Source organism: Mus musculus, chromosome 5 (genome assembly GCF_000001635.26).
Source record: "Mus musculus strain C57BL/6J chromosome 5, GRCm38.p6 C57BL/6J".
NCBI lineage: Eukaryota > Metazoa > Chordata > Mammalia > Rodentia > Muridae > Mus > Mus musculus.
In genome coordinates, this window is record NC_000071.6 from 101,957,103 (window position 1) to 101,976,468 (window position 19,366).

General features: G+C 44.2%; 1 protein-coding gene across 12 annotated transcripts in view; it reads right to left on the reverse strand.

The window, feature by feature from the left end:
- Wdfy3 (WD repeat and FYVE domain containing 3) overlaps positions 1-19,366 on the reverse strand; it is a 239,263-nt gene that overhangs the window by 124,150 nt on the left and 95,747 nt on the right. For all 12 annotated transcript variants that reach the window (XM_006535220.4, NM_172882.3, XM_006535222.4 and 9 more), the window contains 3 exons: positions 11,767-11,890; positions 4,014-4,123; positions 282-443 (listed from right to left, as the gene is read on the reverse strand). In XM_006535220.4, coding sequence (XP_006535283.1) covers positions 282-443; positions 4,014-4,123; positions 11,767-11,890 — 396 coding nt within the window. The remainder of the gene's footprint in view (positions 1-281; positions 444-4,013; positions 4,124-11,766; positions 11,891-19,366) is intronic.

Genomic DNA, 19,366 nt, shown 5'->3' on the forward strand with positions numbered 1-19,366 from the left:
TTGTGTTTACATGGAAATTTAATTATGAGGAAAAGTTGTATCATAATAAACAGAATGAGATTCCATAAAAAGTGGAAGAAGCAACCAAGTATGGGGTACACTCCTAGAACCTCGGCATGTGCGAGCTGAGACAGGGGGCTGTGGGCTTGAGGTCAGCCCAGCCTATGCAGTGAGAACCTGATTAAAACACAGAACAAGGCAAAGCAGACCAGCTGGGCCATGCTCTGGCTCATTTTAAAGACAGCTCCAGAAACAAGCGTGCAGACGAGCAGTCCCCTTACCTGTACAAAAGCTTTCTGGAGTAGTCCTCGGCGCTCTGCTAGAGGTAGCTCGTTCTGTGCGCCTCCACCTGCCTCAGGCACATGTGGAAGGTCAAAGAACAGATACAGACATTTAACCAGGGTGGAAGGCACTGACATCGTTGTCATGCAGTCCACGGTTTTCTGGAAAACAAACCAACAGAAGTGAGTAGATAGACAGACGGAAACAACTGTGATGGGACAGCTGGGGACAGGCAGGAGGATGATCTACCAGCGGCACTCACACGTCTGTGCAGCAGGGAACTCAAACCTGACTGATCTGTAGTCAGTTGGTCACTTGGACAAATTTGCTTCAGTCACATGTTGAGACTGGTTTGCTGGTCATGCAGTAAGTCATTTATTAAATGTGTTTCTTATTTATTAGGAAGGGGCCTGTTTCAAAGAACACGAACTTGCAGAATCTAAGAAACCCACTCTTAATCAAAACAAATGGTGAAACTTCCCAGTTTCCTGGGCATCCTCTCTCCCTCTCTCACAAATGAATAGAACTGTACATACATCTCAGGATAAATATGGTATCTAAAACAACAGAATAAGAAATAAAAATAAAATAATAAAATAAAAAGCTAAGCCAGGCAGCATAGGCTGCAATCCTTGCTACCCAGAAAGCAGAGACAGGAGACTCCCAAGTCAAAGTTTATCTGGACAACAGGCCAGTCTCGTCAACTTACTGAGAGCCCGTCTCAAAAGAAAACTTAGAACAGGCCTAGAGATGAATTTGGAGGTAGAACTCTTGCTCTGAGTCTAATCCTGTTACCAAAAAATAAACGAATGAATTAACTAACTCACTAAGCACTATTTGTTGTACTGCCGAGTTTATCTTTATTCTCACTGGGCATTCCTGGGTGGAAGGACATCTGAGAGACAGAGCCATCACCAATACAAATGACACTGGATCATTTTCAAAGATTTGCAAGAGGAAATTATAAGACAACCTTTTAGGAATCACTTCAATATTGCTAAGAAGTATGTTGCCATTAACAAAGCCCAGGGTGCAGTGTGGCATGAGGTTAGACTACGGGAGGAACTGGTATCTTCCAATTCACTCATCTGCTGTCTCATCAAACATATTTATTGACAGGACACGGAAAGCTCCAAAGCTGCAAACACTGGGAAGCCAGCCTTTCAAAGGTCCATACACTATGAGCATTAGCAGATCCATAAGTAACTCCGATATAAACGCCCACCAACAGTGGCAGTACCTACAACCTAATAGGGATAGAATGATCAACAATGTCTGGAACAAAACAGATAATTACAAACAACTAAAATAAGTAGGGGGAAAACCCCACTGCCTGAGGACGCACAGGATGTCAGTCCCTATGGCGGCATATCTGCAGAACCCAAGAGTCCAAAATGGCAGACACTTGAAAACCACAATAATAATGACTCCTCCAGTCTACAAACAAAAGGTCCACAGGTCCATGATTTATCCCTCAGAGTCAACTCTGTACGGCTGATACTAGTCCTGCACGGACCTCACTTTACAGAGAGAGCAACTGAGTCTCGTCGCTTACACAGACTGCTGCAGGTGGAAGGGTTAGCTAGCTGAGAGGATTGGCTCAGTGACCTGTACACATGGGCTCACATTCTCCTAAACTGATGGCTGACACCCAGCCCAGTGAAATTACCAATAAAACAGAAGCAAAATTCAAATCATCAGCCTGGAGTAGCACAGACCACAAACTAGCAGCGGCATCCGTGTGGAAACTCATACAGAAAGCCACAGGAGAGCTGGAGTCTGACCAAATACAGCAGTGGGCGACGGAGAGGAGAGAAGAAGACTTTGAGAGCCATGGCTACACAGACAGCATCCATTCCTGCTTCTCAACACCCCACAACACCAGGTGTCTAGGGAGTTAAAATCTTTGTTGTTTCTCCAACTTTCCCAGATCCAATTCTTTGACCTAACCCTCAACCTCAAAACATTTAATCCCAGCATTTCTACTGTGGAGGGGCTGCACTCACACGTACACGTAGCCCATCACGGTATGTCACGATACTCTACTGTCTCTCCGTCTCCTATATGTAGAGTCAGGACTGCCACCATCTTGGTCTCACGCTGGTGCCAGCAGAAGATGGCACTCAAACAAAAGCAGTAGCATAAGGCGTATCGCTGAATCTGCTTTTTAAGTGCATCATTTCCCAGTCAAATTATCACTAGCTTCCCCTTCGCGTTATGCAAAGCAGTATGGTTCTCATTTTCATCTTACACAACTTGGCATCTAAACTGGCAGCTCCCGTTTGTTATCCTTTAAGTGACGAAGGCACCGATAGACTCTTTTGCTGTTTCTGAGACTTGGTTTCATTACACAGCCCAGGCTGGCCTCTAACTCACTGTCTAGCCTAGGCTGGCCTCACACTTCTCCAACGTCCTGCCTCAGCCTCTTGCTTATAAGTGTGCGTCTCTATGCCAGGCTCCTTTTTCTTAGTCTATGCATTCAAGGACGTAGCTCATCTACATTAGTGAGTTTCTATAGTGCTGCTGTTCCGGGACAACAGTCCACTTACAATGAGAAGACGATTCTAGCATTTATAGAAAGTATTAACATTCAGAAACACTGCAGTGAAGCCATAACACATAGGGTAGCATTCCACTTAAATGTTAACATCTAAACAGCATATGATGATATGGAACCTTAAACCAAATTTTGGTAGTGTGGTGTAGAGGCATTTACAGGTATCATTAACAGCAGATAGAATGGAGGACTTTCCTAGTTCAGTCATGGTCACTGAAACAGTGGTCTATGTCAGGACTATCTGATGGTTCCTCGGGTGAGAGGACACCTCCCCTTGCCTGGGACTCGGGATGTCTGGGATGCAGGGCTTTCTATGCTCAAATGTAAGTAGTTCAGGTCCTGAAAGCAGGACAAGTTGGTGTGGCAGGTTCTCTACTGGGATGCGTGGGTAGAGATGAAACGGTATGCTACAGAGAACATGGGCTGTCCCTCCCAAGAGGCCAAAGTGCTGTGCTCAGCTTTAAGACTATAGCTGCTAAAGGTACTCACTGTCTCTGCGGTGACCAGTCACTTTTATAAGTGTCATGCTAATGACTGTGGGCTTTCTAAGCCCACACAGTTTAGGAAACTTGCACCCACATTAGCTTTCCTTCTGTTAGGTGCCCATACTCCAGATTTTAGAAAACTGCAAAAGCCTTCGCATCCCAAGATGTCTGAAGGACAAAGGTAAGGTATGCAAATGGCTCCGACACAGATGAGGTCAAAGACTTAAAAGTCAGGAGAGATAGAGAGCCATCTCCAGAATAAACCATGTAAAAGCATCCACCAGCCTGAAACTCAACAGAATACTATCAGAAATGCTTATCAATAACCTGCGTCATTTATTCATTAGCTTATGACATCACATGAGTACAGTTTTCAAGCCAGAAGTTCTAGCATGACTGAGGCATGTGGGGTGTGTTGGCAACTTCCCTCTGGCCACCCGTGGAATGGCCACTGTCTTGTTGTGTGTGGGGCTCCACTTTGGTACATTTATGTACATTACAACATGACAAAGATGGAAATGCTGCCTGAGCCATGTAACGCCTCATGAATGAAGATGTTCAAGACGCAGCAGTGCATGAAACTGTCCTGAGACGCGCACAAGCAGAGTCCACAGACCAGAAGCGATTATCGGCAGGATCGAAATCCCACAGAAAGGCTCAGTGACCGAACACAGACCCTGTGCACTCACCTGACCAGAGGATGCCAGCAGGTTAATTGTTGTTAGGAGCATCCAGCCCCTACTGGCTTCTTCACTCTGATTGATCTCCAGGAACTGGACTATGGCCCGACTTGCAGCCTCTGTAAAATCAAAGAGAAGGCAATAAATAGGGAAATCCCGTATAAACCTGAAACACCTGTAAAAGGTACCAGGAGAAGGGTCGCAAGGGCCCATTTTATGGCAGCATTATTTTTTCTCTATGAAAAAAAATTAAACTCAATCTTTTAATGGATATGCTGGTGGACCTATATACTCATATCTCTATGATGGAAACGTAGAAAGGTGCTTTAGGGGAAAGACCATGATGAGCCCATGAGCGGCACTGAAGGAGGAGGGGAGTCCTGAACTTCAGCTGCCAGGGAAGCAGGCATGCCTAAGGACTGGGGAGGCGAAGGCAGCCAGAAAATGGGAGCAAGACATTCAAACAAAAGAGGGGCAGAGGATGCAGCTCGACACCACCGAGGAAGGCAAGCAACTATGCTGTCACCATCCAGAGAGGCCCAAGCTCTGAAATACAACCCCATCAAGACTACTGGTGTGATCAGTCATGAAAGCAGGCAAGTAGAGGGCTGAACTTGATCTGGGCAAGACTTCCATCAAAAGGAAGACACACTGCTTTCAGACTATTAGCCTGAAAGCTGCACACCATGGGGCCAGTGACAATGGCAGTCACAGGATAAGAGTGAGATGCTTCCAGGCTCGGTGATCACGGAAGACTCTGGGGGTACAGACTACATGAGAGGCTAGCCTGGGGAAATAGTAAGGTATATGAGCCTCACTCACAGAACTGTAGACTTAGAAGAACACCTGAAAGTCCATTTAGTCAGTTATGACTTCAGACTTGCCAGGACTGGCAAGATGGCTCAGCAGGTAAAAGTGGCCGTTGCTAAGCATGAATATTAGATTCGACCAGGACACTGGAGGAAGGAGAGAAATGGCTCCCACAAGCTGTATCCTAATCTCTACCAGTATACTTTGGACACAGGAATAATGTATCACAATAAATCATTTTAATAAAGAAATCTACGAGAGAAATCTCTAGACATCCTTTTAATTTTATCAGCAGTTCACCAACTTTAAGATCTGGCATGAATAAAATTTGTCAGGTCGCAGGGCCTCCTGAAGAACCAGGAAGACACCAGAACAGACTTCACACTTCACCAGAAAGCAGGATGCAGGCTAGAACGTAAAACCTCAGAAGTGCCTTGTTCTCCTTCAGTGTAACACAGTCAAATGCGCTTGCATAGGTAACAATTCAAATCTTATATATGGTGCCGTGCCAGGCATGTTCATCTTAACACACTTGAACTTGAAGAAATATCTGAACAGGAAACATTAAACCATTTGTTCTTACCGAGCCTGAACTGTATAAGCACATTTTCAGGACCCAGGTTCTAGCTTGTTCAGGTTTCACAGAACTGGATGAATTATTTCTATTAATAATAGAAAAATTAAAAAATGGACAAGGTATGTACTTTGCCAGCAGTAAACTCACATTTAAATCCAAGCTGTCTCTAGTCTATAAGGAATGAGACAGACAGACAGACAGACAGACAGAAGGTACTGGAGAGTTCGGCTGTTCAGGTTCTGACTGTGCAGGCAGGAGGGCCTGAGTGTGGCCTCCAAAGTCCACGCTAACAAAAGAGAACGGAAGAACAGAGCATGTGTGCCGGTGTGTGGACGTGCGTCTGAACTTAGGAACCTGGCTAACACAGATACAGTTACCTGCAGAAGTTCTGTATCAGACTAGGGCCTCCAACATTTATAGGAAGGGGAGGGACTCAGGAGGGCCCTTTCCTGGGAGACTGTGATGGTGGCTGGGATAAAGGGTGCCACTCTCTTCACAAGCAAGCACATTGAAAAGCTGCCAGCTCACCAGAAAACAACCTCCCGCCTGTGCCCAAGCCGGCAATCCTACTTAAATTCAGTGCTTTCAGAAACAGACAGGAAAGCAGGAGGGGTCTTGTTGGAAAGGGGGGTTTCAGTGAGAGAGGAAAGGGGAGAGAGGCTGGAATTGGGGAGTGATTAAAACACCCACTCATCTCCACATTCACAGAAGGGTTCCTGTCTAAAGGAAATACAGGGACAAAGAATGGAGCAGAGACTGAAGGAAAGGACATCCAGAGACTGCCCCACCTAGGGATCCATCCCATATAGTCACCAAATGCAGACGCTATTGCAGATGCCAAGAACTGCTTGCTGACAGGAGCCTGATATAGCTGTGTCCTTAGGGGCTCTGTTAGTGCCTGACAAATACAGAGGTGGATGCTTGCAGCCAACCACTGGACTGAGCACGGGGTCCTCAATAGAGGAGTTAGGGGAAGGACTGAAGGAGCTGACAGGGTTTGCAGCCCCACAGGAAGAACAACAATATCAACCAACCAAACTCCCCAGAGCTCCAGGGACTGGACCATCAACCAAAGAGTACACATGGAGGGACCCATGGCTCCAGCCACAGATGTAGCAATTGATGGAACACAGTACTGCCACTAAGAGTGTGCTCAGTAAGTACCTGCCAACAGGCAGCCTGACCAGAGTGTAGGAAAGATGTCACAGTGTCACCCAGATCCAGCTCATTGTGGGCAGCTGGGCTTCCTCAACCTTAAGGAAGGGGAGAAAAGAGCTTGTATCTAACAAAGTAGAGACAATCTTATTATACAGAAAAGAAAGAAAAAAAAAAGACCATCACTTGGCAATCCACTTCAGCAACTGTAGCTTGAAAAATTGTTGTAAAAATTGAAATGAAACTACTTCTTACAAGGAAACAAAGAAGCCACTGACAGGGATCAGAAACCATATGCCTCTTGCCCTCAGAGGGATTAAACAGATGCAAGGTAGACATGTCCCCAGGTAGCTGACACTCCTGACCAAAGCAGACCAAACGCACTCCTTATAACTGGGAACTGTTATTTTAGACTGTGTGCCTCCAATTTCAGAATGCAACATCTTTAGAATCTGACTTGTACTTCTCAAGACTGAGCGTGTCTAGTCTAGCATGCTGGCACACGACCTAACAACGACACCAGCCAGTGTCTCCAGTATTACCCTTTACAAGCCAGAGTGTTGGCCTTCTCCTGGTGTAGAGGGCCAAAGGCCATAGACACACACACAGGTTTTGAATACATTTGGAATGGATGCTATTGACTTCAAAAGGAAATGGCAAAATGTGTTTTTTCGCTGCTATTCAAAAGACTGTCAGATACTAACACAGGATGTTAAAATCAAAATATCAAAAACATTTTGATTTTAAACCATTAGTACATTGGGCTTATTGCATTTATCTGTACAATAATAAGCATTTATACTTGAAAGGGATGAGTAGTTTTTTGTTGTATTTATTTATTTATTATTATTATTACCATTAGCATGATTATGGTGTGTGTGTGCGCGCGCGCGCACGTGCACACACGTGTGGACATGTGTGCAAGGCCTTACAAAGCATGAATACAGAAGTTAGAAAACAACTTTGGAAGTGGCCCTCTCTACAACCATAGGTCCCACTGACTGGACTTACATCATCAGACTCCTACCAATCTTGTTGGCTCTATCTGTCTTAGCTTTGAGATTGGTTCTCATGCAGCTTCAACTAGCCTGGCTCACCTGATCTCTCTGCTTCAACGCTGATGGCCATGCCTGGCAAGGATGTGTTTTTTTATATATTTTGTCTGACAGTGAATATTAAGAGACTCTTCATGATTTAAAAGAGCTAGGGGGGAAGGTGACAGGCATGATTCGGTAATAATACTCATGCTCTGTGGGAGTGACAAATAAAATAGTGAAAATAAAAAGAACATAGTATAATCCCCCATTGTGTCTCTTCAACACCTTTGCTGAACAATTTTTTTGGAGCAGGTAGGAAAGACCTAAGTTACACCAGCAGTAGGGTGCAATGGGTGTTGGGCTTTGAATCACATATCCGAACGGATGAAAAGGTATAGACACCTTTATGGCTGGATGATATGGAGAAATCCCAAATTTCCCTGGTAAAATGAGTTATCAGGCTGGAGAGAGAGCCTAGTGGCTCCTTACACACACTGCTCTTACAGGACGTGAGTTCAATTCCCAACACCCACATGGGAGAGCTCATGACTATCTAGGACTCCAGTTTCTGGGGTTTAGATGCCTTTTTTGGTCTCCAAAGGCATCTGCTATCATATGCAAACACACACACACACACACACACACACACACACACACACGTAACTAAAGACAATAATCTTAAGCATCAACAAGAAATATATTACACCCTCATACAACAAATGATACAGAAGAACCTTTCGCTTTACCCTGCCAATTTCAACATACTGTTATTTACAAAGGAATCCCCCACTGTTTATTTAATGAAGAAGCAGGCCGTGTAAGCATAAACTTCATTTATAGCAACTTTAAGACTTAAGACTTTTTGTCCAGGCTGAGGATGTAGCTCAGTGGAAAACCAAACCCCTGACTTCTAGCCACAGACATTGTGTCTATCTTTTAACTTCAGTGACACTTACAAACCTAAGTGGAATGATGACTTAAGGGTTTTAGCATTAGTGAAGACACACATTAACTCAACTCTGAGTTATAGCAAGCAATATAAACCTCACCTTTGCCACTGCATTATCAAGAGAAACAGAAGAGGAAAAAAAAGAACTGAACATGGAGACATTAGAGCTTGAATTAGGTTAACTAGGCAAAGAACGTACACAAAGACACACAGACAAACAACGAATGAGTTCCAGAAGACAAATTTAGAGCAACTAGTGAAGTTGACTCCCTTCCTTCCGCTGTGAAGTACCCTGCAGGCACAAGCTGCTCAATCCAATTATGCTTCAGGATGATGGTGTGAGTCAAATTAATAGTATCACTGCATTCATTTTATTAATGGATTAAAAAGAAGCCCTAAATAGCCTTGGCTATCTCACGAAGCAAAACAAAACAAACAAACAAATAAACAAACAAAATTAAAAGAAAAGAGAGAGAGAGAGAGATCTGTAAATTTACAGATTTCTGCAACCTCTGTATTTGCTTCTTTTTATGTGCCACATGTGCACACCTTGGGAACGAAATTACCTGACGGTGTTGTGGCTCTGAACTTCTTGGAGCACAGCACAATGCTTTTCAGGTTGGAAAGAAAGGCAGGAATGTGTAACTAGGATCCAGGACAAGTCTCTAACCCTGTCGCTGGAGGACTGGGCCATCATCACCAGCCTCTCTATACCCGGCATGGTACCACTGAGGACTGCACTACTGGGTTTAACCAGGGCCTCGGCATGTAGCGATGTCCTCCACGACACACTGAAGACGTAACTAACTGTACAGAGTGAACTCTTAAGAAATCTAAATAAGCTTTAAGATGTTAAAGCTAAATGAGCATACAAAATATGGTAACTATATACCTTATAATCCCTTAACAATGAGATGCCAGCAATGGGAAGAAAATGAGGGGCATCCTGAGATTCTTGCATTATTGCATTGTATTCTTGTATTATTCTTGCTATGTCCTGGGGGGGGGGGTTTATAAACACTTCAAAATTAAATATTTGTGTAACTATTACCATAGTTAAGAATGAAACACACTCTCTATTTAAGACATCCACCTGTCATCTCACCCAAAAGATTGTCTTATGCGTATAAGATCTTCGAGGGAGCAAAGAAAACAAATATGTAGTTAGCACCACGACTTCCCACAGACAGCTCAGCCTGAGAGGATATCAACAATGAGGACAGAGAAGCTAGTGAAATAAGTCTGGGGACATTTCCTAATCTCAGGTGTCATTCCGGACAGAAAATGACTGGAGCTAACGTCACTGAGAAATTTCCCTTCCTGCTACCCGTTCACAGTCATACAAATCTTACATCACAAATCTCTGCTCTGACAAAATTAACTAGAACAAGAGTGTGTGCTAAGAGAGGAGTCAGTTGCCGGGCAGTGGTGGCGCATGCCTGTAATCCCAGCACTTGGGAGGAAGAGGCAGGTGGATTTCTGAGTTTCGAGGCCAGCCTGGTCTACAGAGTGAGTTCCAGGACAGCCAGGGCTACACAGAGAAACCCTGTCTCGAAATAACAAACAGAGAGAGAGAGAGAGAGAGAGAGAGAGAGAGAGAGAGAGAGAGAGAGAGAGAGAGAGAGAGAGAGAGAGAGGAGTCAGTCCCACTTTGGGTGCAGGAGGGAATGAGGTCAGACGTTTTAACCATCCCTTTCATTAGACGCTTTTCAGGTGCTAATGCAATCAAAGCTGCCTCAGTTTCAAATCTATTCATTGAATAACGTATTGCATCCCCTCACACGAATGGAATTAATCCTCAATTAAAGACATTCTAGTTATCCATGGGCTAAGATGAACATCTCAGATCATGTATGTAACTCTAATTGCTGAAGCCAGTGCTCTGGTCTGCGCTGCCATGCCCCTGTGATGCTACACACAGATGGAGCATCTGAGAAAGAAGCAGGCTGGGATCTGGGAAAGGAGCAGGCTGGGATCTGGTCCTGAGGGTGAGTCCTTCACAATGGGATGAGTACTTACACTAGGAAAGTCCTGAGCGCTGGCTCTCTCTCAGCTGAGCTCAGGGAGAGAAGGGAGCCATCTGTAAAGCAGAAAACTACCCAGTACACAGAACAAAGCAGAAACCTAATGCAGAGAGTGCACAGCCTTCCTCCTCCCCTCCTGCCGGCTTTCAAGCTCCCAAGGCAGATATGTCTTCTAAGCAAGTCTGAGTAATTCTCTGGGAAATTTTTCCTCCACTAAGAGAAACATCACCAATGATAGGCTCAGCAAGACAACCTTACTCTGATCTCATGGTACCAGGTTACCAGCCACAACCAGGACTTTTTGTCAAAAGGAGGATTGACCCGGTCCTTGCTACAAGATTGTCCCAGATGACAGTCTCCCTGGGCTCCTGCAGAATGACCTCGCTGGCCTAACCCCTGATTTAGGGTTCCTGTAGCTGATATGAAACACATGACCACAGGCAACTTACAGAGGAAAACATTCATTTCCTCTTTGGCTCCTAGGCAAGGGTCCATAAGGCAGGGGAAGTCGGAGGAACTCAAGGCAGGGGACGAAACAAAAGCCCTGGAGGAATGTCCTTTACTGGCTTGCTCAGCCTGCTTTCCTATAGTATCCAAGACCATGGGGTCCAGGGGTGGCATTGCCTTTTACAGAGCGGCCTGCCCTCCACTCGGTGACCAGAGCCCTCCCACATCAATCATTAATCAAGAAAGCGCCCTGCAGGCCAATCGGGTGAGAACTCTGCTCTCAACTGAGCTTCCCTCTTCCCAAGTGATTGTAGCTTTAGTCAAGCTGGAAAAAACTAAACAGAACAGCCCTTAAGTTACTTATGGTGTAACAGGAAACAGACACACACACACAGAGGCACACACACCACTCATGAAGCTGAGAAACAAAAGTGTACTTTGGAAGAGTGAAAAATGTCTTGATTACAGCAGTCGAGAACATTGCACCAAGGAAGTGTGACTTAATCCAGACTGGTAAGAGGAACTGAGGTAAGCACTGTCCTTAGGGGAGGAGCTTAGTCGGGACAGGAGTGTAAACACAGTCAGTCATCTATGTGGACAGAGAAAGAGCATTTAGATCAAAATACAGGAAGGAAGCAAGAATGAAGAGGAGAACCTGGGCGGGCAGACTGCAGACTGGCCGGGCTCCCTCCCACGGAATTTCAGCAGCACTTTTAGAGAGCGGCTGCCCCCATGGCCCACTTAGGTCAGCTTCTATAAGTACCTGTGGATTTGTTTGAAGCTCTCCTCCGGATCTCCGTCACCATGAGTCGGGAGACTTGCGTTGTGAACTGCAGAAGGTCAGAAAATTTCTCTGTCATTGTATTTGGAGGAGCATTTCCAAAAACCTGTGGATGAGAGAACACATTTCATGACGTACCGGCCTTTTGTTTGTTTGTGTGTTTGTTTGTTTTTTAATTATCAAGTTCAAAATGTGACATAACTTGAAGATCAAGTTACATGAGTGCAGTGACATTTCCTCTGGACCTGTTTACACCTAAAGATCATGGCTTTTGAAAGATCACATCTGGCCACATGTCTTTATACATACGAATGTACCAGGCATAAATCAGGTGGAAAAGTCTCACTAACAAACCTCAGAAAACAACCATTCTCCAAGGAAACCTGAATGAGACCTTTGAGAGACGTCACTCGGGGGGAGGTTCTTCGATGGGAGAAAGCAGGGGCTGATGGACCCTTACTCCTCATTCAATATTTTACAAGTTTCTGAGTTCTAACCACAGTCGTCCCTAATATAAGGCTGTCATGAAAATGACAAGGCAATGGTTAGGAAGCCCGTAAACGAGCTTGCTTTCTTGGAAACTTCGGACAAATGAACTGTGGAATAAATAATTCTTACAGTAAGCTGCTGTGGGCTCAGCAAAGAGGGATGGAATGAAAGCCAGACAGCCCATCATAGAGAGACACTGCATGGGAATACTGTCTGTGAGGCTGTCATAACAGCTCCCACTTATAATATAGTATTCATATTATCAATATCCCAATGTCACTATAAAGAGATCGGGCGCAGTCCACACACTTTCCCAAGCTAACACCACACTATGGTTTTGCAGGAGCGCCCCCTAAGTAAGGCTGGTTGTGACTGTTCCTATAAGCGAACACTACCTGGAGGCTGCTAAAGGAACACTGGGGCTGACTGGGACTATACAACTATCTATCTATCTATCTATCTATCTATCTATCTATCTATCTATCTATCTATGAGAGACACAACTATACCCCCAGCTCAGGAAGCTGGGATGGGGAGCCCGGAGGCCAGAGCAGTCTGTGTCACATAGTAAGACATTGTCTCAAAACCAAAAGCAAACCAAAAATAAACCAGCAAATAAAGAGGCAGAGCAACCCAGAGGGACCCGCATTGTGCTCCCGGGTCTGGCTCAATTAGTGAAAAGGAAAAGCTAGTCAATCATACTCCTCCGACGCAGTCTCCCTAAGGCGGACGCATGATACGGGTATACCGTACGCATGAGGACGTCTCAGTCTGGACTTTTCCATACAATAATAAAAGACTTTATTCCACAGAGCCTAGTAACAGAGGCAGAGGACCTCACAATATCATTTTAACAAAAGATGTTTCCTACATCCTTACATAGACACTGCTTCAAATTAGGCTAAACATAACAGAAACGGTGCAAAGGCTACTCTGCTCAAGGAGTAACCTGTCCCAGCAACTGCACCAAACTGCATTTACAGAATTCCTCTATTCTTCCCTGATGCTTGCTTGCTTGCTTGCTTGCTTTTTCATATTTGTTTTGTTGTTTGAGGCAGGGTTTCTCTGTGTAGCCCTGGCTGTCCTGAAACTCACTCTGTAGACCAGGCTACTTCAAATTCAGAGATTCACCCGCCTCTGCCTGCTGAGCCCTGGGATCAAAGGCACTGCCACGACGACCTGGCTTCTTTTTTTTCCCCCTGCTTCAGTTTTTAAAGTTTAATAACAGTGATTTATTTATACATGTATGTTTTGCCTGCACTTGTGTATGTGCACCGTGTGCATAAAGACACGTTTGCCTGGGTCCGTGGAGGCCAGAAGACTGCACCAGATGCCCCGGAACTGAAGTTATGGTCTGTGGAGAACTGCCATGTGGGGCTGGAAACTGAGTCTGGGACCTTTGCAAGAGACGCCAGTGTCCTTAATCACTGACCCATCTCTCCAGCCCCTCCCCGACACACCATCTCTCCAGCCCCCTGCTACGAGTCTTTGAAAAAAGAACATTTTTAGCTAAATCTATCACCTGTCAAATAAGATGCACAGCTCCCTCTTTTTGTGATACTTGTGTCCGAGCTCACAGCTTCAAGCATGCCAAGCAAGTAACTCTACCAGCTGGGCTACACTGCAAGCAAGACCAATCTACCTCAACAAATTAGCACACCATCTCTCCAGCCTATTCAAACACCTATTAATGATGCACACTTGAATTCTTACCACTTGTAAGAGTTGAAGAAAGTTTATAAAAACAGCCGTTTCTTCTAGAGTACAGAATGTAGTGATTCAAGCAAACAAGGATTTTATTGCTTAATTTTCACCAAGAAATCTTTTCACAAGATTCAAAAGTATTCACAAATAGTTCCTGACCTCTGTCTATGTGTCAAGTGGTGATCTAAAAGTTGTGAAAACACAGGTAAATGAAGACTATACTCTAGATTCCAGTATCTAAGTTCACACTTTAATCCAGATGGTAAGCAAATTACCTTAAAAATTATTATGGCCCAGTTCACCTCGTAGTTAGTAACTAACTAACACACACACACACGAATAGCACAGACTATAATTTCGCAGTTTATAATTTTATAATTTATGCCTATAATCCTATGGCCTGGAAGTCTCAGAACTGCAAAGAGATTCTGCTTCAAAAACCAAAATAACTATTAAAGCTGGGGGTGGGTCCAGCTCAGTAGTGGGCGAGCACTTAGAATGTAGGAGTCCCTGGGCTCTACCGCCACTACCAAAGGTAAACAAGAATATTGGAATTAAAATTAATTTAAAAGGCTAGAGAGATGGCTCAGGCTATTAAGAGCATTTGCTGCGCTGGCAGAGGACCCAAGTTCAGTTCCCACATTAGAAGACTCACCATCATCTAGAACTCCAATATCAGGGGTACCTACCAATGGGGTCACAGTGGTAGAGAGAGGAAGAGTCCGGGTGGCCTGGACCAAGGTAAAATGGAAGAACGCAGCAAGTAAAACCTCAGTGTGGGGAAGATGGCCACACAGGGGGCTACAAACAAAAGCGCGTTCTTTGTGCCTGACTACAGTATCTCCATCCATAAACACCAAGAATGTTTCACCACCTTCAACCAAATGTGTGATGGGAAGGACGGAGCATGGAGCTATGAAGAGACTGGGGTTCCTGGCACGTTCTCTCTAATGCTCTCTCCTCCTCTCCTTGTCTCTCTGTGTGCATCTCTGTCTCTCTCTCTGTGTGTCTCTGTCTACCTCTGTCTCTCCATTTGCATCTGTCTCTGTCTTTCTTTCTCTCCCCTCCATCCCGCGCCCCATCTCTCTCTCTCTCTCTCTCTCTCTCAGAAACTTACTCAAGGATTCCCACCCATCAAGGGAGACAGTCAAGAAGGAGACTCAAGACAGGCAGTGGTGGCACACGCCTTTAAACCCAGCACTTGGGAGGCAGAAGCAGTCGTATTTCTGAGTTCGAGACCAGCCTGGTCTACAGAGTGAGTTCCAGGACAGCTAGGGCTAAACAGTGAGACCCTGTCAAAAAAAAAAAAAAAGAGAGAGAGAGACAGAGACAGAGACAGAGAGACAGAGAGGGAGACTCAAACTCAGCACATTTCATACAAAAATTGTGGTTTTATAATAAATTTGTGCTATTTGTGACCCAGACTGTGGGTTGAGGGGAATGACAGATCTGAGGAACACTACCTGATAACACATTCAATAATAACAATATTTGGAGATGACAAGGATTTACAGTGTTCCTAGCAGGGTTCAAATGCTTAAGACATCATTAATTAAGAGTCTAATTAAGGGCTGGAGAGATGGCTCAGTGGTTAAGAGCACTGACTGCTCTTCCAGAGGTCCTGAGTTCAATTCCCAGCAACCACATGGTAGCTCACAACCATAACGAGATCTGGCGCCCTCTTCTGGAGTGTCTGAAGACAGCTACAGTGTACTTACACATAAGAAATAAAAACAAGAAGTGTTAAAAAAAAAAAACAAAAAAACTACAAAGCAGGGCAGTTCCCTCCTCCCTTCACAGCTAAGGGAATTAAGGATCGCTAAGTTAACCTATACCACACTTAGAACAAGACTACAGACGAGGCCACTCTGATTCTGAGAAGCACTCAGTACTGTTTTCTCAATTAAACTGTCTGAGCCCTACCCCTGTAACTCAGCATACACTATGCCTTTAGCGAGATGTAACAGAACTTAACTTGGTATTAAAAGAGTTATTTTAATAGGTTAGTTTTTAATTTTAACAGGGTCGTGAATCAAACCCAGAACCTTGCACAAGTGAGAGACATGTTATTCCCTAATCCCTCTTAAAACACTAATTTTTAATATCTACCTAAATGTTGAAAAATTTTTCTAAGCACTTGAACTAAAATAAGTATTTCTGACAAATTCAGAGAAAATAAATTAACGGTATTATTTAATAATATGCATAAATTGGGACCCCAGTCTATATTTGTTATTGAATGGTATTATTAAACAAGAAGGAAATATAGGGAATAAAAGAAGTTGGAATGTTTAGAAAACCTTCTACATAAGTACAATATGTACAATACTGACCAATAGTCCTTAAATAACTGTTATGGATATAAAAAATGCAACAAAACACATAATCTGTTTGAATTTGAGATCTTTTTCTTACCTGATTCTAAGCGTGTGTGGCCCTGTCTAAAGCCAACAATTTTAAAAGCAAATGTCACTTGTAAGGAATTTGAACAGTCTTCAACTTGTATACTTCTCAAATAAAAGCTGGAAATACTTTCAAAAGCAAGAAGAATTTCTTGAGGATCGAGTTCATAAATATTAATTTCAAAATAAGACTATGGTGATATACTATGATAATTAACAATGGCCTTTTATGAAATTTCAGACAATAAAAACCTATTCATTTCGAAAAGTTTTGTTTGGAGTAATTTTTTTTTCTGTGAGGTTTTGCTCTTGGACATAAAGGTTAATTATTTTTCAGAATGCCCTCTGTCCTCAGACTCCCCCTAATCCTGTAGTTTGAGATGGAGGATAACAGCAGTTGCCCTGTATGCAGGACCATGACAGAGGCCATGGGAGGCATTTCAAGAAGTGTGCATAAAGCCTGGCCCAGGAAAAAATACTCAGCACATGTCAATATTAACCATGTCTTGAGAAGTAAAGAGTCACACACTGAAATAACACTCACAGGCAAATGTTAGAAGCTATCTGTACAGAGGAGCCTGTGTCCAACCATATGAAGCACAAATTAGTCAAAGTCGCAAAAAAAAAAAAAGTCAACTCATTTTCATAAATACTGTATGAACTGGTTGGCCATAACACCATACTAAGTCATTCAATTCACCAAGAATATTTCCTGTTAGCGGAGAATATTCGTGGATAAATGGCCAAACATTACTAAACAAATAACTATCAATTTGTAGATATTTTTAGAAATGGAAGTTTGTGCTTGTTAGTGTTCATGCAATGAATATAATTTGGAAACTTTAATCAGTTATAATTGTATAGAAATAACATTCAATCCTGACATTACTTGGGAATTTCCTAGGAACTTAAGTGTACCTCTATGGTAGGACACTTGCCTAAGCACACACACAGACACACACACACACAGAGAGAGAGAGAGAGAGAGAGAGAGAGAGAGAGACAGAGAGACAGAGACAGAGACAGAGACAGAGACAGAGAGAGAATTCCAAACCTCGGATGGTCAAATAACATCATACAGAGGTTTGGGAACTGCCTATGCCAGTACTTCTAATCAGGCAGAAGTCAGATACCACGTCAGCGTTCATGATGAACACAGAGAGATCAGACGCAAGCTGGCAGGAAGCTCAGGTGTACACTACTGGTGAGGCATACAGGAGGCTCTAAGTTCCAACCCAAGGAGCCACAATAGAAAAGCTGAAAGCAATTCCTGTAACTGCGCTAAACAATTACCGTGCCTTTGAGATGCTCATCGTCTGAGAGAAGGGAATTATCTTACACCAATCAATAGCCAGTAGAGTATCATATGTTTTTTAAAAAGAGAACTATGAAGTAGAAAAACAAAAACATCTTACAATGTTCTTGTAAATTTTACTGGTTCCAATAAGACTGAGGACTTTCATGAACGGGGCTTGAACCAGCGGCCTGCTCACAGCCATTTCTGCTCCCATGGTTTTGTTTTGTTTTTTTAATTAACCTTATTCGTTTTTGTTTCAAACGATACCCCCCCCCTTCTCTGATACCCCTCCACAACTCCCCCATCCCACCCTTCTTCCCCTTTGACTGTATGAGGGAGCTCCCCCACCCACCCATCCACTCCCACCTCACCTCCCTAGCATCCCCCTATGCTGGGGCATAGAGCCTTCACAGTACCAAAATCCTCTCCTCCCACTGATGTTGGATAAGGCCATCTTCTGCCACATACGCAGCTGGAGTCATGGGCCGCTCCACATGTACTCTTTGGTTGGTGGTTTAGTCCCTGGGAGCCCTGGGGGATCTGGTTAGTTGATATTGTTCTTCCTATGTGGTTGCAATCCCCTTCAGCTCCTTCAGTCCTTCCCCTAGCTCTTCCATTGGGTCCCAGGCTCAGTCTAACAGTTGGGTGTGTGTATCAGCATCTGTATTGGTCAGGTGCTGGTACAGCCTCTCAGGGGACAGCCATACCAGACTCCCGACAGGATTCTGCTCCCACTTTCAAATGGCTATTTTAACCCTCTCCCTCCTCGGGCTCCTCTACTACCATCTCCTCCCTCATCACTCTTGGCAGACAGCGAAGAGAAAAAGCATGTTCTATGAACATATTCGTATTTTCATTCTCTCTGTACTCTATGGAGCACAACCCAACAGATGCTGTGTGAGCGAATCCCTCCCATGCTCCTCCATCCCAGCTACTCTGACTGAGCGCCTAGGAAATCCCAACGCACGAGGTACCCGCTATCTCCATGACAGGACCAACTGGACAAGGCGCAGTGAGAGTACAGTCACCTCCGACGGCCTCTACAATCTTAATACTCAGGAGTCAGCACTGCTTCCCCCTCTCCACACTATCCTAGGCTCACTCTCCAGTCTACCTACTCTAGATCCCTGAAGGACATTTTCTGCCAAAGGCAACAGGAGGCTAAGGTCTCCAAGCAAGGTCTTCTCCGACAGCATCACACATCCATATTCACACCAGCGACAGTTAAAGTAAGGGCTCTAATTGGCAAAGAATGGGATCCTACAACATGGGATGGGGATGTGTGGGAAGACCATGTTGAAGCTGAGAATTTTGAATCCTCAGATTCTCAAGGGTTTGCCCCACCTGAGGAAGTAGTACCCTCAGCCCCACCTCTTGAAATAATGCCTTCCCCACATGAGGAAATTAATTTTGCAGAGTCTGCTCACGGCCCACCAATAGTTTCTTCTAGACCTGTAACCAGACTCAAAGCAAAACAGGCTCCTAGAGGGGAGCTACTAACTAGAGACTATCCGTAAGTTCTGTGACTCTAGAGAACCCTGACTAATACAGAAGTTGGTACCAGGAGTGGTTCTAGAGTAACAGAAGTACAAGGATGAATCTTTTAAAATACTGGAATTGGCTTGTTGATCCACCAGCACTTTCAACTATTGAAACCTCTCCAGATTCTCTCCCTCCTGGGAGCTCAGAG